Source organism: Capricornis sumatraensis, chromosome 12 (assembly GCF_032405125.1).
Source record: "Capricornis sumatraensis isolate serow.1 chromosome 12, serow.2, whole genome shotgun sequence".
In the NCBI taxonomy this organism is placed as follows: Eukaryota; Metazoa; Chordata; class Mammalia; order Artiodactyla; family Bovidae; genus Capricornis; species Capricornis sumatraensis.
In genome coordinates, this window is record NC_091080.1 from 23557534 (window position 1) to 23582102 (window position 24569).

A 24569-nucleotide genomic window follows, 5' to 3' on the forward strand; every position below is an offset into this window, starting at 1 on the left:
CTGCCATTGGTTACTGGATATTCAGCAGATGCCAATAAAGCAAACGGCTTGAAACTGGCGGGAGTCAAGTCCTTCCCTCTCCTGAAGCTGCTTCTTCAAAGCCTAGAAAGATTACGGAGTTCCTTACAGTGATTCTCCCACAGCATTTCCAAGGCCACGTCTGCGATTAACTTCACAGGGGCTCTCTCGGTCCACTTAAGAACAAATAAATACACAAAAACAAACAAAAGCCACCATCCCCACCACCAGAAAGATTACCTTAATTACAGAGCTACTCATCCTGTGGTTCTCGTTAAAAGTTACCATCCTGCTTTATTTCCTCAAGATGTTACCTGGATGCCCATCACTGTGCGTAGTAAGTAAGGGACTTATATCCTAGACATGAGGATTTTCCTAAATCTCGAAATTTCAGAGCCTTAGTGGAATCTAAGGGGGTCAAAGGACACCCTCCTTTGACAGGTGGGCAGAAGAGGGCCCTCAGAAGCTGTACAACTTGGCCAGCGGTCACTTGGCCCTCACGGGACTGCAGAGGCGGCTCACACCCTGGCCCCCTGGTGCTCCACTTCCCTACCTGCGGCTGCCTGGCGTTTCGGGCACCTGTGTGCACCCCCTCTCTGCCCAGGTCAGGTAGGACCTTCTCTGGCCCCTGTGGAGCCTCTAGCCTGCCCTTCACGTGGCCCAGCCCCAGCGAGGATGATACAGAAAACCAGACACGGGTGACATCACCGTCTTCCTCTGTTATTTCCCTAAATTGCTTTTTTTCCCTACCCATGACGAGGCAGTATTTTCTCACAGCTGGGGATGAGCAAATTCAAAGAGATGTTCTCAAATGCATGGTTTCCAAGAGAGAGAGAGGCCACAGAGTTTTGGAAACAGCCAATGAACATTTTTGAGTGATTGCCTGGCTCATGAAAATGTCTCTGGTTAGAAGCTCTTCAGCAGTGATTCACTCTGAGCGAGGGTCCCCTGCAGTGACTTGAGCTGCCTTGCATAAGGGTGGTGAGGCAGATTTTTCCTGCTGAGATGGAATAAATGTCTAGGAAGCATTAACTGATGGAGGTCACCAGAGTTCCAGCCAGTGAAGTGAGGAATATTTCTTTAAAGATGCCCTTGTGGTCGTAAAGCCTTAGTGAACTTGAAGACTACAGTATTTCTCCTTCAGCTTAAGGATTAAGTGTCTCTTCGCCTACAGGCATAAACTGTCAGAAGTCAAGCTTCAAGGTCAAAGCTGTGCCTTCTATGAGAGCAAGTGACTGTCCTTGATGAGGAGGAAAATATAGTTTATTATAGTCCGGGGATGTGTGTCTTGATCCTTGAGTTGTTTTTTTTTTTTTTTTTAAGATAAAACCTGTTTTTAGATGAGATTATACACAGTGCTTCAACATAGTAAATTCCCTGGTGGCTCAGATGGTAAAGAATTTGCTGGCAATGCAGGAGACTCAGGTTCAAACCCTGGGTCAGGAAGATTCCATGGAGGAGACCATGGCTACCCACCCTGGTATTCTTGCCTGGAGAACCCCACGGACAGAGGAATCTGGCTGGCTACAGTCCATGGGGTTGCAGTAAGTCGGACACGGCTGAGCGAGCCACACTTTCACTTTCATCGGATTTTTAACCTTACATCAGCAGTCCCTTGTTAGCTACTTTATGGCTCAGGCACTTTCACACACTCACACACACACCAGTGGTAAAATCATGGTATAGCTAAGACCACAGAAATGTAGCATCAGACAAGTTTCTCTACCTATTCCCAGACCTAATGGGGTAATTTTGTTTGCTTCCCAACAGCTCAGGCTCTGAAGTACCTCAAGTACTTCAGGTGAGAAGTGAGAACACACCTCCCAGTTGTGTTCTCAAGTTTTCAGTTGTCATTTCTGGGTCTCAGGAGGTCTGAAGTAGGACTGGGAATCTACATTCCAGGGAATGCTGACACAAGTGACTTCTGGAAATTACTTTGGGTAATACTGTCACAGAGGTACATTTTATGGGTGTGCGCTGGTGTGCTGCAGTCCATGGCGTCGCAGAGAGTCAGACACAACACAGTGACTGAACAGCAACTAGTGTACAGGAGAAGGGCCGCCACCGCTCCTCGAACAGGAGAACATTCAGAACGAGAGGCCTCATTCGGAGGAGCCAAGTCTTCTTTTCTTTACCCTTCACACAGAGTCACTTCCTAGGGCCCCCCCACCACTGCCCTCCGATGAGCGTACAGGAAGCGCACATTTTGGATCTCCGCACTCTGCCCCACACTTTACATCACCCCTTGCAGGAACTGCTACACTTTGACAGTACTGATAGTAATGCTGGTATTATTATGGCCCTTTTACAGGCAGTCGGACTCAGGGAAGTGAAATCCATTGCCCCAGGATATACAGTTAAGGGAAAGAGCCTGGATTCAAACCCAAGACCTCAGTCCACCATCTGCTTCTCATAGAGAGAGCGTCAATTTCTAAGGAAAAGGATTCTCCTTCTGCAAAGACCACAGGAAGGGTCCTCGTTTACTGCTGCTGCTGGCTAACTGCCCCTTGCTCCCTCGCGCCTCCCGACCCTGCTGACGCTCTGCTTGCCCTCATCGGCTTCCTCCATCCAGCCACCCCTCCACGTTCTCCGACCCCGGTCCTCCCCGTTTCGCTGCTCTGTTCCCAGTCTGCTGTAGGACTGCACAGTCAGGCTCCATGACGACTCTCCTGTGGTGCTTATCCTATCCTCTTCAGTCCCCTGTCCTTTTCTTGCAACCAGGACAAAGGCCACCCTCCTTCTCCGTGCCTGCCCACTGGGAACACACCCCATTGCTCAGGGAGACCCTGTGAGCTCCCAGTGAGTATTCATCCATCTCCCTAAACATCCACATTCGGTTTCTTCCTGCTTCTCCAGTGATTACCTTCAAGGGCTCTCCCTTCTCAGACCTTTCATTCTAATCAGCCCACCTAACCTCACCAGATAGCTTTGCCTCCTACTTTTCTGAGAATGCAGAATCCTTCAGCCAAGAACTCCTTCCACCTGTGTTCACCAAATCCACAAGTCCCACCCTTGCTCTGGATTCAGGACCTTCCAAAGAGTGAATATCTAAGTTGATCCAAGTACATCTTGAGAGTCCCTTGGACAGCAAGGAAATAAAACCAGTCAATCCTAAAGGAAATCAACCCTGAATACTCACTGGAAGGACTGATGCTGAGGCTGAAGGTCCAATCCTTTGGCCACTTGATGTGAGGAGCCAACTCAATAGAAAAGACCCTGATGCTGGGAAAGACTGAGGGCAAGAGGATGAGTTGTTTAGATAGCGTCACTGACACAATGGCCACGAGTTTGAGCAAACTCTGGAAGACAATGAAGGACGGGGAAGCCTGACATGCTGCAGTCCATGGGAGTCACAGAGTTGGACACAATTTAGCAACTGAACAACAACAAAATTCATCTTATGAGCATTAATAACTGAAAAATTCAGTTTCTTTTATCCTTTGGGAGAACTTTCTTATTTTCAGACTGAAATGTACATATTCACCTTATTTCATCATCATTTCTGGTTAGGATATTAACCAGATGGCATGACCACCATGATTTTATTCAGAGCAGTCAACTTTATATTACTAAACTATTTCTGGTTAAGTTGTAGTACAGATCTTAGATCACTGGACCTCAAGTCCTAAAATTGTAAGGTTTAATAGAAATCTCCAGATTTCAAGCACAATAATATGCATAAAAATTAAATAACTGAAATATTTTAAACTTCAATGCAATACAAAAATAAATCTCTACAATCGTCACTTCTCCCCAATCTCCAAGATATATTTCCACCTAAGGTATTTGTCTTTAAAAATAAAAGTGTAAAGATAGGGCTAGCTTGAGGCAAAAATGTAGAAGATTTTGCTTTAATCATTTCCTCCCAGTTTCCTAGTGGAATAGAAATAGTTTAGGCAGCCAGACCTGGATTTCAGTTCCAGCACTGCCTCCTTCTACCTGAGTAACCTTAGGTTAAGTTAACAAACATCACCCAGGCTCAGTTCCCTTGTCTCTAATACCAAGTAAATAATATTTAGCTAGCAGAAAAGTAATTGAAAGAAAGTATTTAGAGTATTTGTTATGTATCAGGTGCTCAATAATTGGTGGGCTTATTATTATTCTTTTCAATGTTCCTAGTAAAGTCATTCATAACATAGCCTCAGATTTATACTGAGTATGAAAAGTTATGACCAACCTAGACAGCATATTCAAAAGCAGAGACGTTACTTTGCCAACAAAGGTCCGTCTAGTCAAGGCTATGGTTTTTCCTGTGGTCATGTATGGATGTGAGAGTTGGACTGTGAAGAAGGCTGAGTGCTGAAGAATTGATGCTTTTGAACTGTGGCGTTGGAGAAGACTCTTGAGAGTCCCTTGGACTGCAAGGAGATCCAACCAGTCCATTCTGAAGGAGATCAGCCCTGGGATTTCTTTGGAAGGAATGATGCTAAAGCTGAAACTCCAGTACTTTGGCCACCTCATGTGAAGAGTTGACTCATTGGAAAAGACTCTGATGCTGGGAGGGATTGGGGGCAGGAGGAGAAGGGGACGACCGAGGATGAGATGGCTGGATGGCATCACGGACTCGATGAACATGAGTCTGAGTGAACTCCGGGAGTTGGCGATGGACAGGGAGGCCTGGCGTGCTGCAATTCATGGGGTCCCAAAGAGTCAGACACGACTGAGCGACTGAACTGAACTGAACTGTCTTTAGAGAAAGCACACAGGCACACTTTTTAAAAAGACTCGAAAACTTCTGCTTCTAGTCATGAGGAAGCAACAGGGATAGAATCAAACCTTCTGCCTCAAGCAACTGAAAGGTAAGACAAGGGACTTTCCTGGCAGTCCAGTGGCTAAGACTCCTCGCTCCCAAAGAAGGGGGCCCAGGTTCGATCCATGGTGGGGCGACGAGATCCCACATCCTGCAGCTAAGATCCAGCAGAGACAAGTAAATAAATAAACAAAAATAAGTGTTCAAAAAAGACAAAACATATGAATGACAGTTTTCAGGCATTGGACAATGGGAAGTAGAAGACAGTGATTACTGAGAGAATGGAGACAGATGAAGTGAAAAGCATCGATCACCCCAGTCGGCTGTCTAGGAGGTTTCAGGGATTTACCTCAGGGAAGACAAACTCAGACACAGCCTAAGGGGGTACCAGAGTTCAGTGTCTGAGGAGGCTGAGGTAGCTGGAAATTACAGGGCTGAGCACTGGGGAGGAAGGAGCTAATCAGAGAGAGGGCGCTCTGGAGACCTCTGGATGGCTCCCCACAAGACCCTGGATGAGTTTTGATCAGGCATGTGAGGGAAGTACTAAGGCTGAGGCAAAAACCATGGGAGAGGAGGAGCAGGTGGAACCATTTCTGAAGCTTGCAAAGCTCTGGGAACAAATCAGATTTCCAATAGCCAGACAGGGGAAACTGTGCAATGTCCTTGTGTAAAGGTCCCAGTAGGGTACTGATTTAGAAGTAGGATAAAATTATCTCCACGGCAAAGGCTGCTCGAGATCCAATTACATAAGATTCAAAGAAAGTCTCTAAATGAATTAAGCTATTTTTAAAATATAGAAAGGAAAACAAGAAAAATTCTAGCACCTAATAATGTAAAATTCACAGTGTCTGGCATCCATCAAAGAATTACTAGGCACACAGAGAAACAGAAAAATATGGCCCATCAAAGGGAGAAAACCCAAAGGACACTTCGAGACATCACATATAACAGCATTGGTCGATGAAGGCTTCCTGGGTGGCTCAGTGGTAAAGAATCTGCCTGCCAATGCAGGAGACATGAGACACGGTTCAATCTCTGGGTTGGGAAGATCCCCTAGAGAAGGAAATGGCAACCCACGCCAGCATCCTTGCCTGGAAAATCCCATGGACAGAGGAGCCTGGAGAGCTACAGTTCATGGGGGTGCAGAAAGTCAGACGTGACTGAGCATCTGCGCACCACACAAAAACAGCTATTGTAAATAGATTCTGTATGTTCTAGAAGGTAAATGAAAGCCTAAGCTTAATAAGAAGAGATGGGAAAGATACAAAAGAAAAAGGAAAAAAAAAAAAAAGAAAAAGGAAATAATCTCACAGACATCAAATAAGGAGGATGATGGCTATCGCTAACCTTGATTAACGACATAAAAGCTATACAATTTCAAGTATCAGGTACAAAAGTGACTTTTCCAAAATTAATACATTTTATATAACTGATTATATAAAAAGTCAAATCATACATTCTTTCATCTGTGTAGTTATTGGGCACTCAGTTCTGTGTTTGATGATGAAGAAATAGAAAGCTGAATTAGACACTGTTCTTGCTTGTATAAGTGTACAGTCCAGCAATCTCTTAAATAAATGCTAGTCTAATTATATAAAGGCATAACTCAGCTACAACTCAAAAACACAATATCTAACACAGAAAATGATCAGGCTATAAAATAAGAGAAAATAAAAAGAAATGAGATACAGAATAACACATACAATTATTCATTTAGAAGTAAAAAACTTTGAAATCAATTCAAAACAAAAACCTAATATACAGTAACGTGCATCTGTGCATGCGCACACATGGGATAGAAATACACAAATTGATTTTAATATAGGAATTTAACTGTTTGGTTTTTCTTTCTGTTCCCAGATGCATTAGATGTCTACTATGAGGCCAGGATACAATTTTCCATTAAGAAATGCAAATATTTCCCTTCAGTTCATGTTGCTGTCAAAAAAATCAAAGCTTCTCCATCTCAGGGGAAGAAAAGGAAACCAAGAAAACCAGGGGATGTGTGTGTCTGTGATGTACATGCACGTGCCATTGCTTTTGTTTAGCTGTAAGTCATGTCCAACTCTTTATGGCCCCATGGTCTGTAGCCCACCAGACTCCTCTGTCTGTTGGATTCTCAAGGCAAGAATGCTGGAGTGGGTTACCATTTCCTTCTCCAGGGGATCTTTCCGACCCAGGGATGGAACCCACGTCTCCTTCATGGCAGGTGGATTCTCTATCATTGAGTTACTTGGGAAGCCCGTACGCATGTGCACATGCATTATATATTTCTATGCAACATGTGTATACTTAAATATATCACCCATACAGAAATATACATGCAATTCTATGAATATATTTTCTCTAGTTTTAGCCTAGTGGGTAAGAAAGTGACTTGCCTAGTTCAAAAGGCTAGTTGAATACTGCATATACCAGGGTATGACAGATCAAAGACTAAGCTAATCAAGAGATGGACACCACCTTAAAAAATTTTTTTTTAATTGTTATGGCATACACAGGAAGAAAAAAATTACACACTGATAATTCAAAAGAAGGTGAAGAGGAACTAAAAAGCCTCTTGATGAAAGTGAAAGAGGAAAGTAAAAAAGTTGGCTTAAAGTGCAATATTCAGAAAATGAAGATCATGGCATCTGGTCTCATCACTTCATGGGAAATAGATGGGGAAACAGTGGAAACAGTGTCAGACTTTATTTTTGGGGGCTCCAAAATCACTGCAGATGGTGACTGTAGCCAGGAAATTAAAAAACGCTTACTCCTTGGAAGGAAAGTTATGATCAACCTAGATAGCATATTAAAAAGCAGAGACATTACTTTGCCAACAAAGGTCCGTCTAGTCAAGGCTACGGTTTTTCCTGTGGTCATGTATGGATGTGAGAGTTGGACTGTGAGGAAGGCTGAGCACCGAAGAATTGATGCTTTTGAACTGTGGCGTTGGAGAAGACTCTTGAGAGTCCCTTGGACTGCAAGGAGATCCAACCAGTCCATTCTGAAGGAGATCAGCCCTGGGATTTCTTTGGAAGGAATGATGCTGAAGCTGAAACTCCAGTTCTTTGGCCACCTCATGCGAAGAGTTGACTCATTGGAAAAGACTCTGATGCTAGGAGGGATTGGGGGCAGGAGGAGAAGGGGACGACAGAGGATGAGATGGCTGGATGATCATGGACTTGATGGACATGGGTTTGGGTAAACTCTGGGAGTTGGTGATAGACAGAGAGGCCTGGTATGCTGCAATTCATGGGGTCACAATGAGTCGGACACGACTGAGCGACTGAACTGAACTGAATTCAAAAGAAGTCAGTCTACACAGAAGTAAATTTACACAGCAGGTAATACTTATGTGCTTCATTCCATGAAAGAGGAAAAGAAAAATGACAGTATTTCAAATAACTGTATCGTGTTATGCAAGCACTTGGAAAGGGCTTCCATTTTACAACATCTGTAGCCTACAAGGATATGGGCTGTTGTCACTTGTGGGAGTTACTGGAGGACAAGCCTTGATTTGTCTGGAGTGACATCAATTACTGTATATGGTACCTCGTACAGGAAGGACCAAACCCCTTCTGAAAAAATTTTCCACAAGTTCTCTTCGCTCTAGAAATACTGTAGAGACACACACATCGTTAACAAAGCACTAGAACCCACGCTCCAGGAGTGCGTGTGCATCCGCAGCACCTGGGGCAATGCCTGACACACAGTGGGCGCTCACGAGTGCGTGTGCATCCGCAGTGCCTGGGGCAATGCCTGACACACAGTGTGTGCTCAGGAGTGTGTGTGCATCTGTGGCGCCTGGGGCAATGCCTGACACACAGTGGGTGCTCAGGAGTGCGTGTATATCTGCAGCGCCTGTGGCAATGCCTGACACACAGTGGGCACTCAGGAGTGCGTGTGCATCTGTGGCGCCTGGGGCAATCCCTGACACACAGTGGGTGCTCAGGAGTGCGTGTGCATCCGCGGCACCTGGGGCAATGCCTGACACACAGTGGGCGCTCAGGAGTGCGTGTGCATCCGCAGCACCTGTGGCAATGCCTGACACAGAGTGGGCGCTCACGAGTGTGTGTGCCTCTGCAGTGCCTGTGGCAATGACTGACACACAGTGGGCGCTCAGGAGTGCGTGTGCATCTGTGGCACCTGGGGCAATGCCTGACACACAGTGGGTGCTCAGGAGTGCGTGTGCCTCTGCGGCGCCCGTGGCAATGCCTGACACACAGCGGGCGCTCAGGAGTGCGTGTGCATCTGCGGCGCCTGGGGCAATGCCTGACACACAGTGGGCACTCAGGAGTGCGTGTGCATCTGTGGCGCCTGGGGCAATGCCTGACACACAGTGGGCGCTCAGGAGTGCGTGTGCATCTGCGGCGCCTGGGGTAAAGCCTGACACACAGTGGGTGCTCAGGAGTGTGTGTGCATCTGCGGCGCCTGGGGCAATGCCTGACACACAGTGGGCGCTCAGGAGTACGTGTGCATCTGCAGCACCTGGGGCAAAGCCTGACACACAGTGGGTGCTCAGGAGTGCGTGTGCATCCAGGGCGCCTGGGGCAATGCCTGACACACAGTGGGCGCTCAGGAGTGCGTGTGCATCTGCGGCACCTGGGGCAATGCCTGACACACAGTGGGCGCTCCTGAGTGCGTGTGCATCTGCGGCACCTGGGGCAATGCCTGACACACAGTGGGCGCTCCTGAGTGCGTGTGCATCTGCGGCACCTGGGGCAATGCCTGACACACAGTGGGTGCTCAGGAGTGCATGTGCATCCGTGGCGCCTGTGGCAATGCCTGACACACAGTGGGTGCTCAGGAGTGCGTGTACATCTGCAATGCCTGTGGCAATGACTGACATACAGTTGGTGCTCAGTACTCCAGCCTACCATTCATCTCTTTAGGGATTCCCATAAGCCTCCGGTTGTGGGGCCAGATACGTTCTACCACCCTTCAATGCAGTCCCTATAAAATAACTTGGGTGATTTTTTTTTCCCCTCTTTTAAACACGAGTCAGAGGTTGCCTCCCTGCTTGAAATCCTTCAGTAGCTTGTACTTCAAATAACATCTGTACTCCTCACTTTGGCAGGCACGATCTGGCCCAGCCAACCTCTCCAGACACATGTTAAGGACCAGCCTGACAACCCACCCCATGCCAATTGCCTTCTCCTGCCCACTCATACACACCTTTCATTTCCTTGCAAGAGGCAGGTTCCTACTGTCTCAGGCCTTTCCATGGGGCATTTTCTGTTTTTAGAATTTTCTCATCTTCCCAAACTCGCCTTTTCTTCCTGTTCTTCCCTCCTGCTACTGGAATAATTCTAATCTATCCTTGGGGTCTTGGCATGAATATAACTTCTTCAAGGGGACCTTATCTGAACACCCTCCAATCGCTCTGAGGCGAGTCAGGCTTCCAGCTCTCTTTGGTAACAGCCCACGATTATAATTATATGATCACCTGCACAGCTATTTGGAAAACATCTGCTTCTTTAGAAATGTGTCTCTCCATAGGAGCATCACCTGTCTGTCGTGTAAACTGCTGATCTCTAGTGTCTTGTAAAATACGCAGTGCATTATGAACCTTCAGTGATAGTGCAGTGAATGAATGAATACACCGACGTACCGCCCTGCTGTCCTGGGGAAAAAAGGGTAAATAACCGTGGAAAGTATAACAGAACTGTCAAGGAGACATGAAATCAGGTACATAAATTGTGAAACGTTAATTTGAGGGCCTATTTATTTTCTGGCACTTGATAATGAGAAATCTTTCGACACGATGGCAAATGAAAACAAAAAAGGACTGAGCATCATCTTCTGGAGAGTCCAACCACTAAGCCCCCAGGTTATCTGCATCCCTTAATGATGCCAATGCCATCGTTAATATTGAGAGGGACTAAAGAAAAGGACGTTTGCTGGTTGGAGTATAACTTTCATTTAAAAACAAGTGCGTGGGATAGTTTACCATCAGATAGTCTGAGTATCTCTGTGAGCTGGTGAGATAGCTTTGGTTATAGATCTCCAGGTTACATTTTAAAAATCTCTGACGACTTCTCTTATTTCAGACCTTGGCATCCAGCAACAAGAGAAATCGAGTGGGTCAAGGAAAGGAGAAGACGAAGGAGTTATCTGGAGATGCAATTGGAGCCTAGGCTGATCCCTGCATGAGCAGCTGAGGGCCTATGCTAATTTCAGAGCAAAAGCGTCACTAGCGGAGACAGGAGTCAGTGGCCGTCCATGCACCACGTGCGCCAAAGCAACATCTCCACACCCGCTTCTTTCATGAGCTCAAGACCCTTACATGTGACTGATCACCACATGATTCCTTCAACAGCTTCTTCATATTCAACACATCCAAAAAGGAACACACCATCTTCTCCCCACTCCCTCTGTTTCTTCCCTGTTCTCAGTCAATGACCCCACCACTTACACAATTTCCAAAGCCAGAAGCCCAGGATTTATGGATTTACTCTTGATTCTTCACCGTGCATTTCACATGGACTCAGTTATCAATTCCTTCTTTTTTTATTTCCTTTAATTAAATGCTCCCTTCACTTCTCTCCCCACTGTGACAATAATTGCCATTATTATCTCGGGTCTGGGTAACCACCACACCCTCCCATCAGATTTCTTTGCCACCACCCTTTCCCCACTCCCATCAGTTCTCTGTAGGACTTAACGCAAGTGCTCTGTGGAACTGCAGCTCTACATTCCACATGTAAGTGATATCACATGAAACTTATCTTTGTCTGACTTACTTCACTTAGTATGACAATCTCTAGGGGAGGGATAAATTGAGAGATTGGCATTGACATATACACACTACCATTTATAAAACAGATAACTAATAAGGACCTACTGCATTGTACAGGGAGCTCTCCTTAAGACTCTGTAGTGGTTTACATGGGAAAAGAACCTAAAAAAGACTGGATGCATGTGTTTGTAAAACTGACTCACTTTCCTATACACCTGAAAAGTGTACAGAACTGTAAATCCAGCATACACCAATAAAAATGACCAAAAAAAAACAACACAAAAAAAACCCAAGTAAAAAACTAGAGCTCTAGTCATAGGACTCTCCAGCTTACCATTCTTCAGCCATATCCTGTAGCCCCCTTTATTTGTTAGGGTCATTACTGCTTATCATGCTGATTTGGATTTGTTTATCCCCACTTCTCTATTTCTCCCACTAGGCTCTCATATAGGAGAGCGAGGCCTATGTATTGTATTCCCAGTATTCATCACCACATCTGGCTCGATAAATCCGAGTTAAAAGAGAGATGCTTCGGGAGGTGAAAGGATTTAACAAATGCCTCTTCATATCTGGGCATATTGAAGAGGATAAAGGTGTTCCTGGGAGGATTAAACAACCCAACAAGGAAGCTAGACAAAAAATATTCAGAGGAAGCAGAGTGGAATTAAAATGAGTGGAGGCAACCACGAGTGAGAGAGAGGAAGAGGACAGCTCACGTCCCCATGAGCTGTGACGCTAAGCTGTTCTCAGAGCAGCAGGGAACAGGGGTGCGGAGAGTGAACTCAGAGCTTCAGAAGGAACTGCAAGGTAGGAACCGAGGACCAACTTGGATACTTGTGAGAGTTAAGCCGTGATAAGGTACATGGCACTCCCACAGCTAATGGGGAGCTGTGATGCCTTCTCTGAACATGTATTTGAAACACAACAAATGTCACACTAAGAAACGTGAGGTAAGAGATATATGTCCACTTTAAGTCAGTAACAGGCCTTCCCTGGTGGCTCGGATGATGAAGAAACCACCTGCCAATGCAGGAGACCTGGGTTCGATCCCTGAGTTTGGAAGATCCCCTGGAGAAGGGAATGGCTACTCACTCCAGCGTTCTTGCCTGGAGAATTCCATGGACAAAGGAGCCTGGAGGGCTACAGTCTGTGGGGTCGCAAAGAGTCAGACATGACTGAGCGACTAACACACACAAAGTCAATGACAACTAAGGAGAGATTGCTGATGTTAGGCAAGAAAATTTCAAAAAGTTTAGAGCAAAGCAAGGTATAAACTCATGTCCAGAGAACATCCAGGAAATATTACCAGCTCCCAGGCAGGCCTGGGCAGGCAACTTAACACCTGGTCAACTCAGCTGCTGCTTTCCAACCCTTCTAGTTGATGGCTATGGCTTTAGAGGAGAAGCCAGGATATACAGAGAAGGGGGCAGCTGGTCGCACAGATGGTGTGAAGCTCGGGATTTGATATTCTCAGTTTCAACTGATGACACCAGAGATGCGGGGGCTCCTGGGACGTGACACTGTGTATCACAGGAAACTGGGAATAAGCCTTCAGGTAACACCCGACCACGTGAGAAACGTGAGATTAGGAAGTGACACTGCTCAGTGAAAACACAAACACACACACACAATTGTAAACCAGATCACAGGGAGCATATCAGAGAGGGCAACAAAAGATGGACAGATGGTCATGGACTGGGATCTCCATAACTGGAGGGACAATCTGGTTTGATGGAAGTATTCTAATGTCTTATGAGATGTTAACAGATATTTGTTAAAGACTAAGTTATGTTTGGAGAATCCAACACACACGCCACTACTCTTTCAAACTGCACATTAGCAGAGTCAAGGCTCTGACGAAACCCACAGAGAAAGCAATCATCACAGCCTCGTCTAACTCAATAAAACTATGAGCCATGCCATGTAGGGCCACTCAAGACGGATGGGTCATGGTGGAGAGTTCTGACAAAATGTCCACTGGAGAAGGGAATGCAAACCACTTCAGTATTATTGCCTTGATAACTCCATGAACAGTATGGAAAGGCAAAAAGATAGGACACTGAAAGATGAACTCCCCAGGTCAGTAGGTGCCCTATCCTGAAATCAGTGGAGAAGGGTGAGATCGCTGGATGGCATCACCAACTCAATGGACATGAGTTTGAGCAAGCTTCGGGAGATGGTGGAGGACAGAGAAGCCTGGCAGACCGCAGTTCGTGGCGTCACAAACAGTCGGACACGACTGAGCAACTGAACTGAACTGTGTGAAACCCAGAATCTACCATGGCTATTAGGCCACATAAATACTTACATGACACCCACCCTACTTAATGAGTATAAGACACTGATGTTCCATCAGGCCACTTTAGAAAATCTGGATCTATACTAACCTACAAGGTATGGATAATAGAAACAAATCAACAATAACAAAAATTTGAAAATCCCTTGAAACTAAAAATATGTGGAATAAAATAAGTGTACAGTACTATAAGGAGGTAAATATTATCTCATGATAAGCCAAGACTTTGAGTATGGGATTTAGGGCTGGAGTATAGGTGGTGCTAGTGGTAAAGAACCCACCAGCCAATGCAGGAGACATACGAGACGCAGGTTTGATCCCCGGGTCAGGAAGATCCCCTGGAGGAGGGCAGGGAGACCCACTCCAGTCTTCTTGCCTGGAGAATTCCATGGACAGAGGAGCCTGGTGGCCTACAGTCCATGGGGCTGCACAGAGCTGGACATGACTGAAGCGACTGAGCACGCAAGCACTTACCAGTAGGATGGTTCATCTGGGATAAAATAAGCAAATTCGATGGAATGATCTTGAAATGATCACTTCATATGAAGAAGGTAGATGGGGAAGTTCATGAAAGTGGGAAGGGCACTGTGGTGATGATGAAGGGGGAGGAAAATTAAAGAGGTGTAATCGTGGGAGCTCACAATGACCTATCAGAATGGCATGCTACAGCAACCATAAATGCATTCAATTTCCTGGGAAATCCTTTTGATAAAATCAGAGGATATGGAAAAATGTGTGTCCTGCTTTGTTGATAATTCTAATCTCCCAATAAATAGGGAAAAAGTAGTAAGCAATGGGATTCAGTGTCAATTTGATTTGAACAAGCAAGGAAAGAGTAGTTGGTCATGTAGAAATACCAGAAACTTTGGGAGAAGGCCAAGTGGTCATAAAATCTAACCTCTCTGTCATCCTGTCAGAGACAATTTAGAGGAGATTTCTTGGAAGGAAGGGTACAGTTAAAAGTTGCCTCAGACAGGCGCTAGCATGAAAACTGGGCGAGAGGCAACATTCTGTGGCTCTATGATAATGGGGAAAAGAAATAAATAGCACTACCCACTAGGTACTTCATATAAATACACAACAGAGCTGTAAGAACTGAAATGATGTGGAGGCAGAAAAAAAGAGAAGTTGGTAGTACAGTACAGATACTTTAGAAATAGATTAAACGTGCACAACAATTGAATTTCCAATAAAAGAAGAAAGTATATCCATGGAGGCATGGACAATTAGGGCTATGTATGAGCTTCCCTGGTGGCTCAGAGGTTAAAGCATCTGCCCGCAATGCGGGAGACCCGGGTTCGATCCCTGGGTCGGGAAGATCCCCTAGAGAAGGAAATGGCAACCCACTCCAGTATTCTTGCCTGGAGAATCCCATGGACAGAGGAGCCTGGCGGGCTACAGTCCATGGGGTCACAAAGAGTCAGACACGACTGACCAAACGACTTAACTAAAATAATCAACTGTAGCGAGTGGGCAAAACCTTTCTGTATTTAGAAATGGAACACTCAAAAAGAACTCATAAAGGATATGTTAAACTTTCTTTTTTAAGAAAAGAAATAATATTAAAGAGGTGAAAAATAGACTAGATAAATATTTTTAGAGAATATGAACTGTGAGATTAAAATAATTTTCCAGGTAAGAATACTGGGGTGGGTTGCCATTTCCTCCTCCAGGAGATCTTCCCAACCCAGGGATCAAACCCACATCTCTTACATCTCCTGCATTGGCAAGCAGATTCTTGACCAACTGCACCACCTGGGAAGCCCCTTAAAATGCTTAGAAGCAATGACCAAATACAAGCCAATAAAAAAAATCACCCCGAATCCTAAGTGATAAGTGGATATATCATGAAAGTAATCTATTTACAAAAGAGGAAATATGAATGAAAAATAAATGAAGGAAAATGCTACAATTTAAAAAGAGTAGTTATAAAATAATTTAAGGCAAAATAACAGGATGACACCTTTGCATATCAAGTCAGTAAATATTAAACATGCATTTATATTTTGGAAATTAATTGTCCAGTATTTAACAAGAAACTTTAAAATGTTCATTTGTTTTGACCAACTAATTCTACATGTAGGAGTCAATCCAAGGGAAATAATTCTAATTGCCGAAAAGTTCTATGCATAAAAAAGGTTCACAATAATATTGTTTGCTAAAAAACATCACAAGGAAGAAAGGAAGGAACAAGAGTTAATGTTTAAAGAATACATACTATGTGTAGGTACTTCGCAGTTACTGTATGTCATAAGTTATCATATTTTAGTCTTACAACTGTCTCATGAAATAGATACAATTATCATTTCACAGAAAAGGTAAAATACTTATACATACTTGAAGACATTAAGTTCTCCAGAAACTTGGCTAGGAAGAGTAAAATAAAATTAAAACAAAAAAAAAAGGAAACAGCTTAAGCGCAAATACAGAAAAACTGGGGAAGATTTATTCCAAGGATTATTCTAAAATTTTAATATAAAACTATAAAATGGAAAAAAATAATTTAGGATAAGGTGTTAATAAAAATACATAATAGAGATTTTTATATTTAATAGTACTGAAATACTTCCATAGAGAAAAGACTAGAAGACAATACATACACAGTAACCAAGCACGACAGAACTTTACCCTGAGAGAGCCTCGACAAAGGAAGAGTGCGGGTCGCCACGAGGACAAAGCCGAGTGCAGTTCCCCTGATGGGTGGGGAGGGATGACGAAGGGTGCTCCGGAAGACCCCGAAAGGCTCAGATGCCGCTTAAGCAGTTTGGCTAATATAGGAGATGGAGAATGTAATTCAGGGCAGATACGGTAAATCTTCTACAACGAGTAGGGCTGTAATTCTTTTCATGGTAAGTTGCTGGGAAAATCATAAATCGGTCATGGTGAAAATGTCAGAAGACTCAAAATCATAAGAAAAAAATAATGAATTATTGAGGTTGTGGCTTACCCTGGAAGTCATACAACACTTGCTGAGAGGAGTGGAGGTGGAGACAAGAGGAAAGTGATTTCTGCTGTATGAATATTTCAATTAGGCAGCTGGGAAAATTTGGGACAGAAAGAGATAAATCTGTACTCTCAAGTTATTAGGAGGAAGTATTTGTCTAGATTAGCTTTAGGGAAAAGGGGTCTGGATAAACACATGTTCAAATGATAGAAAATGTCATTTATGTGCATACACACACATCCCATAGCAGACTAAGCCTCTACTGCATTTATTTTATAACATTTTGGAGAATTTTATAAATAGCCTAAGCATAATGTTTTGTAATATTAATATCTGACTTTCCTTTTCCTGTCTCCCACCTTCCTTTGCTTCCTGTCCTCTCTTCTCCTTTGTTATGTTATAGAAGAAACGGCATTACATATCTGCTTGTATTCATGTGCACACTGCCACACACAGTACATGTAACTTACTACAGCTAGTTTGGACTCTTATATGTACTGCCCTATTGACAAAACAAAAAAAATGAAAAATCAAATGTTTGCTCAACTCAGCTCAAAGTACACACATCTGTGGGTGTGAAACTTAGTAACTCTCCAAAGGCAATAGGTTTATACTTAATGTACCCTGTCTACTCTAATATAACTTGATGTGCAAAAGTGAGTTGTTCTTCTGACATATAACAACGACCATAGTGTAATTCCAATCCCAAAGAAGGGCAATGCCAAAGAATGCTGAAACTGCTGCACAGCTATACTCATTCCACAGGCTAGCAAGGTAATGCACCACATCCTTCAAGCTAGGCTTCAGCAGTACGTGAACCAAGATATACAAGCTGGATTTCGAAAAGGCAGAGGAGCCAGAGAGCAAACTGGCAACATCGGATGGATCACAGAAAAAGCAAGAGATTCCAGAAAAACATCTACTTCTACTTCATTGACAATGTTAAAGTCTTTGACTGTGTGGATCATAACAAACTATGGAAAATTCTTCAAGAGATGGGAATACCAGACCACTTTATCTGTCTCCCTGAGAAACCTGCATGCAGGTCAACAAGCAAGACTTAGAACTGGACTTGGAACAACAGACTGGCTCAAAACTGGGAAAGAAGTACGTCAAGGCTGTGTATTGTCACCCTCCTTCTTTAACTTCTATGCAGAGTATATTATGTGAAAATACTGGGCTGAAGGAATCACAAGCTGGAGTCAAGATTTCAGGGAGAAATATTAATACCTCAGATATGCAGATGATTTCACTCTAATGGCAGAAAGTAAAGAGGAACTACAGAGCCTCTTGATGAGGGTGAAAGAGGAGAGGGAAAAACATGGCTTAAAGCTCAACATTCAAAAAACTAAGATTATGCCATCTGGTCCCATAACTTCACGGCAAATTGATGGGGAAAAAATGGAAACAGTGATAGAATTTATTTTCTTGGGCTCCAAAATCACTGCAGATGGTGACTGCAGGCATGAAATTAAAAGATGCTTGCTCCTTGGAAGAAAAGCTACAACAAACCTCGATGGCATACTAAAAAGCAGAGACATTACTTTGCCAACAAAAGTCCATCTAGTCAAAGCTATGGTTTTTCCAGTGGTCATGCATGGATGTGAGAGTTGAACCATAAAGAAGGTTGAGCGTTAAAGAATTGATGCTTTTGAACTGTGGTGCTAGAAAATAGTCTTCAGAGTCCCCTGGAGAGTACAGAGCTCAAACCAATCAATTCTAAAGGAAATCAGTCCTGAATACTCACTGGAAGGACTGATACTGAAGCTGAAGTTCCAATACTTTGGTCGCCTGATGTGAAGAACTGACTCATTGGAAAAGACCCTGATGCTGGGAAACACTGAAGGCAGGAGAAGAAGGGAATGACAGAGGATGAGATGGTTGGATGGCATCACCGACTTGATGGACATGAGTTTGAATAAACTCCAGGAGATAGTGAAGGACAGGGAAGCCTGGCACGCTGCAGTCCACGGGGTTGCAAAGGGTTGGACACGACTTAGTGACTGAGACCTGGGTTTGATCCCTGGGTCGGGAAGATCCCCTGGAGAAGGGAATGGCAACCCACTCCAGGATTCTTGCCTGGAGAATCTCATGGACAGAGGAGCCTGGTGGGCAATAGTCCATGTTGCAAGAGTTGAACACAACTTAGGGACTAAACCACCACTGCAGCAACATAGCATAATAACTGTCAGTTTTCCATTGAAAATTCTGGAAAGGCAGAGAGGCAGGGACCACCTCTGCACCAGGACAGTGCCTCAAAAAATGTGTGCTAAGTGAGTGAATAAGTTGAGCAAAGTGGATACAGGAGACCTAAGCATCTTTCCAGGCAGCACAAATCCCATCTCACTGATAACATCTTTCCTCAGACCCCAGGCATTGATCCTTCTGGAAATTACTATAGTACTAGTCTGAACCACCTCTTAGCCCATGATTCTACCCATCATTTTTTTTTTTTTTTTGCTGGTTTTAATCACTATGTTTTTTAATTCGGGGAGACATGCTCCCTGAATCCTCAAGGACACTTACATATGTATACATTTATTCTATTTCCCAAAGCACTTGTTATAGGGCACATGGGAAATCAGCACCAAACTTGTTAAATTCAGCGATGAGCTCTTTCCAAAGACCTCCTACTTTGTGACGTCTCCAAACATTTTCTCTCTCGAATGCATTACTATTATGACAATTCCAAAATACGATGGAAAGAAACCACGGAACACAATGTCAGTTGACTCGGGCTTCTAAGCCTTGCCACTTCAGTGCTGAAAAAGCCGCCCACCCAAACTCCGGGCCCCTCTTTCCCTATTTTTAACATGGGAACACGAACCTGAGCTGCAACCACCATTCGGACCTACCTGTCTCAAAGAGAAGACTGGAATCAAATGCTGTAACATCCGTGGAAGAGCTTTGCAAATTGGAAAGCAAATATTAGCTCTACTATTTACCTTTTTAAAATACAAAATTCATGTTGCAATGCCATCAGTGAGAGATACTGCGTGTGAGTTTTTTTTTCTGGGAACGGCTGTTCGGCAGAACAGTGAGGTGATGAGGACAAGACGCTCAGGCACATGGCCTGCCAAACATGCCCTGGGCATAAATCCCAGGCCAGGCTCAACACTTGTGCATGGAAAGATTACGAGGTGCCAAGCACCCAAGCCTGCCGGCATGGCTGCAGGCTTCTTCCAACCCCAGAGAGAGCTTACCTGACACGAGCTGCTGTCCAGGCAACCCCACGGGAACCATGCCCAAGTTATTCATGGCGGTGGCCCAGGCGGTGGGGTCCGTCACGGACATGTTCAGCTGGGTTGCGTCTATTGCGATGCTCCCCAAACCATCGGCCGCTGAGGGTGGGAAAGCAAACTGACTTAGATTCCACCGGCCAGGGTGTCTGAAAACAAATCGCGTTTCTAGAGACGTGCGGCTTCCTTTAAGCACATTCCCAAATCACAAAAAAATTCGGCACTGTAATCGACACCAACACCTTCTCCAGACGTCAATATGACGGAACACATTCTGGGAGGGAACTTAATGACATGCAGTTTATATCATACTCAGTGTGCCATTAAGGACGCACCTCTGGGGGGAAAAACAAGTCAATTGGCTAAGAATAAATAAATTTGTCTGTTTGTGAGTCTAATTCTGAAGCAGGCACACCCTCTAACTATCTAATACAAATCTCCAAATTCAGCTGTCGAGCAGTCAAAGAGGTCCTGATTGAATTTATTAAGACTTACCGTATACCACATTCTGTCCTTAACAAATAATTAACATTCATACATTAAATGCAGGTGTCTGTCTGAAGTGACTCCCAAAATATTTCTTACAAGCACAGACTTTCATTAAGACAAATAAATAATATCGAAAACAAATAGCACAGAGCTAAAAAAAAAAAAAAAAGAAGATAGCAAAATATATCAAATTGGACTTGATGCTCTTTTTTTAAAAAAAGAAATTTATTTTCTCAATTATCTTTGGTTAAAGTCTTTATTGAGTTTGTTACAATTTTTGCTTCCCTCTTATGTTTTGGTTTTTTGGCCTTGGAGGCATGTGGGATCTAAGCTCTCTGATGCGAGGGATCTAAACCACACCCTCTGCACTGGAAGGCAAAATCTTAACCACCAGACTACCAAGGCAGTCCGAGTTAACTCTCTTTGATGTTCACCAGTTCCACGGCCTGGCTTTTTTGAGGAGCCCAGGCTCCTGGTTCAACACATGTTTTCATGGCTGGGGAGCCTTTCCACTATGACGCAAAATGCCCGGTTTGTGTCCTGTGCTGGCCACCGACATTTACCTGCAGCCATCATCTGAGGAAGCTTCTGGGAACACTGGGTGACGCTCTCCACGCCACCTGCACCTACGACTGAATTGCGAGCATCCTGAGGGGCAGGAGCGCTTTGATGGCTGAGTGCAGGGTCCCCGCGGACATCATCGGATTCTGCAAAAGGGGGAGAGCAGTGGGGTGAGAAAGGCTTCCAGGGCAAATCTGCTGTCTACTCCAAACAACAGCAGCAAACAAACAATGGCAATCTGCAGTGGCACGCACAGAAGCGAAGCTGCCTCCTTTTAGTGTCTCAGTTTCGGGGGCCAGGAGACGTGAGGGTCAACTGGCGACCACCTGGAGCAGGGCTGGCTGAATAAACAGCCCGTCTGTGGAGCGGCTAGTACCTGGCCTCCAGCTGAACAGACTTCACAAACGGGGCTTATCAGGCCCTGCACAGCCTCCTCCACACACGGCACATCAATGGAGAGGGCAGACTCGTGCTACATGTGATTTTTTTAAGTTCAAAAATTAATTGATGTTATTTTCGAAGACAGTCATCTGTGAAACGTATTCAGAGAGGGAGAAAAAGTGGGGAAAGGGAGAAAAAAAGCAAGAAGCTATTCATGGTGAGATTGGTAAAGGACGTGCCCAAAATATAATCGTGCGAAAAGGCGGAAGGGAAGAATGGCATGCCGCCTGCCCGTCGGAGAAGTGCAGAAGGTGATGGGGCCACCGAGGAAAAGCACTTGCTTTTTATTTCTATGACAAGATATGATGAACTGGCTGTACTTTGTTTGGTTTGAGTTTTCCTGAGAATTGCACAGCTTATATATAAACGTATTTTTATAAGCCTCTTCAAAGCACTTTTCTAATCAAAAAATGACAATAAAACATTACAAAAAGCTGCAAAGGGCCCCTCCAGATTTCACTATTTTTAAAATGCTATGTTTTCTCTCCATCCTTAAAAATGCAAAAACATACCCTTCCTATGTATATGTTAAGTGCACTTTCACCAGTTTGAGACTAGAAGATAAAATATATCACTTGAATTTTACATAGACGGGTAAAACAACTAATGCAAAATATTTATTTTTATTTAGGTATCTATTTAGAAATTCTTCTAACATGTGCTTCTCTCAACAGGTATTGTAGAATTGGTGTTACAGCCTGTGTGTTCGTATATCTAGGACAAATGTTTTACACCACGCAATTAGACTCGGACAAATGTTTTATACCGCACAATTAGACTCTTCCACCTAAATGAATTCAGAACGTGTTTATGTAGCACATGCATCCATTATCTTAGGCAATGAATGCCATCAAAGAGATTCTCACCACGTAAAATAAAGCCAGTAACATCAATGCATAGGTAACCAAATGCCTGCCCTCTTGCTGTCCACTCACCAGAGACATTTCTGTGGTGAAACCTTAAAGCAATTTTCTTCTCTCCACATGCACCTATTTCAGAACACCAAAGCAGAGACAGGCTAGCATGTGTTCATTCTTTTGCTCAAATGGCCCAGAAGTAGAGGCAGTTCGGATCACTGCAAGGTCACTGTTTGTCTTACTAATCGCCCCACTGAAGTTTAGTTGGCTTGCTTTCTTCTTTTCTAGCTCAAGCTCTCCCCACATGGGCATTAATCACAACTTTTTCCTATCCAATGAGTCTGCAGTTCTGGAACACTAAATCAGAGAACATCCCTCCATTGTGTAGGCTTTATGACTTGAGCCTGACTGGCCATGTTTCACTTTCCCTTTTTTCGCTATAGTGTTTCAGGGGTGGTGTTAGTCTTCTTGGCTTTTTAACTGTCTGTTCCAGTGTTAGTTTTCACTTTAATGACTGCGGTCTTACAAAGGGGCATCAAGTGTTCTGGTGGCCCACAGCTTCTACTTACACTTTTCATCACCATCTTAATAAACTACTGTTTCATGGAGAAAAAACACTAACAAACTGCTTCTGTTTCACCATAAAAAAGTATTGTTTCCTTGGCAAGTTGTGGTTTGTAAACCTAAATTTACCCCCTAATGACACTGTGACATTCAATGAATTACATCTCTTCAATCTGCCAACCCAATGGTTTGAATGACATACAGCTTCATGTGGCTGCCACGTACCTAGGATAGTGACTCTGAAGGAAGTTCTGTCATGCCTCAGGCATTTCCAACAGTCTGAGGGATGCCTTGCAATTCTTCAAAACTTTTAAATTGCTTTATCACTTGGCTTGGGAGAAAGGTGATATTTTAATTATTATTCAGTAATTTATGAAGAGTTGCAAGAGTGATTTTTATACTCTACTAACATCTATTGTTCCTATTGAGTACCTGCCTCTCTAAATGATTCAAGGCCATAATATCTAATTTATCATTCTAATCAATTTCTCTGCCTTAGTTTTCTTATTTCTAAATGATACAAAAGATTGATATTCGTAATGATGTTTATTTACAAACAGACATGTGGGGAGTTAAAAATTATAGCTAATAAAGCACTTGGAATAAAGCAGGTATTAATTATTATTATTTTATTTGGAACTGTAGCTTGACATTAAGGTACCCTGGGATCTTGGTGTTCCACTGGATAATTATGTAATTAATTTTAAAACAGTTAGCAACACTTAATATTTCTAAAAGTAAGTGCTGCCCTAGTTTTCTGTGTCACATCTAAATTGTACCAGAATATTTCTTCCTTTTCCACTGTTCCTTTGTAAAATAATGTAATTTAAAAGATGTATAAATGTTTCTCTCTAGGGTTTTTTTTTTTCCAAGCTATGAAACTACAAAAGCCTTCAAGAGATTCATGATCAATTATAAATTGGCAGTTTCTACTTACAGCTTTTAGTGAGATAAGATCCTTCCCAAACAATTAGGAATTGGGAATTCCCAAATTCCCAATGTATAAAATGCCTAGGATAACAATACAGTTCTGTCCAGGGTTCAAAGGAAACCTAATCTGTTCTTTGTTAAGTTTCATTCAAGTACAAAATCTCACACCCAATTTCATGATTGTTCAATACAATATATTTATGCTCAGGATTTTACCGGGCTGTATCAATGGAGCAAATAGCTTTTGAAACTCATCAAGGCTTTGACTGTGTGGATGACTGTAAACTGTGGAAAATTCTGAAAGAGATGGGCACACCAGACCACCTAGCCTGCCTCTTGAGAAACCTACATGCAGGTCAGGAAGCAACAGCTAGAATTGGTCATGAAACAATGGACTGGTTCCAAACATGACAAGGAGTACATCGAGGCTTTATATTGTCACCCTACTTATTTAACTTCTATGCAGAGTACATCATGAGAAACGCTGGGCTGGAGGAAGCACAAGCTGGAATCAAGATTGCCGGGAGAAATATCAATAACCTCAGATATGCAGATGACACCACCCTTATGGAAGAAAATGAAGAAGAACTAAAGAGCCTCTTGATGAAAGTGAAAGAGGAGAGTGAAAAAGTTGGATTAAAGCTCAACATTCAGATAACTAAGATCATGGCATCTGGTCCCATCACTTCATGGCAAATAGATGGGGAAACAGTGGAAACAGTGGCTGACTTTATTTTTCTGGGCTCCAAAATCACT

General features: G+C 43.6%; 1 protein-coding gene across 1 annotated transcript in view; it reads right to left on the reverse strand.

Annotated features, from left to right (window-relative positions):
- The window catches only part of ENOX1 (ecto-NOX disulfide-thiol exchanger 1), a 246523-nt gene extending 225361 nt beyond the window's left edge, over positions 1-21162 (reverse strand). Inside the window, exons 1-2 of the mRNA XM_068984510.1 lie at positions 21024-21162; positions 19936-20073 (exon numbers count right to left, since the gene is read on the reverse strand). Coding sequence (XP_068840611.1) covers positions 19936-20073; positions 21024-21036 — 151 coding nt within the window. The 5' untranslated portion in view covers positions 21037-21162. The remainder of the gene's footprint in view (positions 1-19935; positions 20074-21023) is intronic.
- Positions 21163-24569: the final 3407 nt, after the last annotated feature.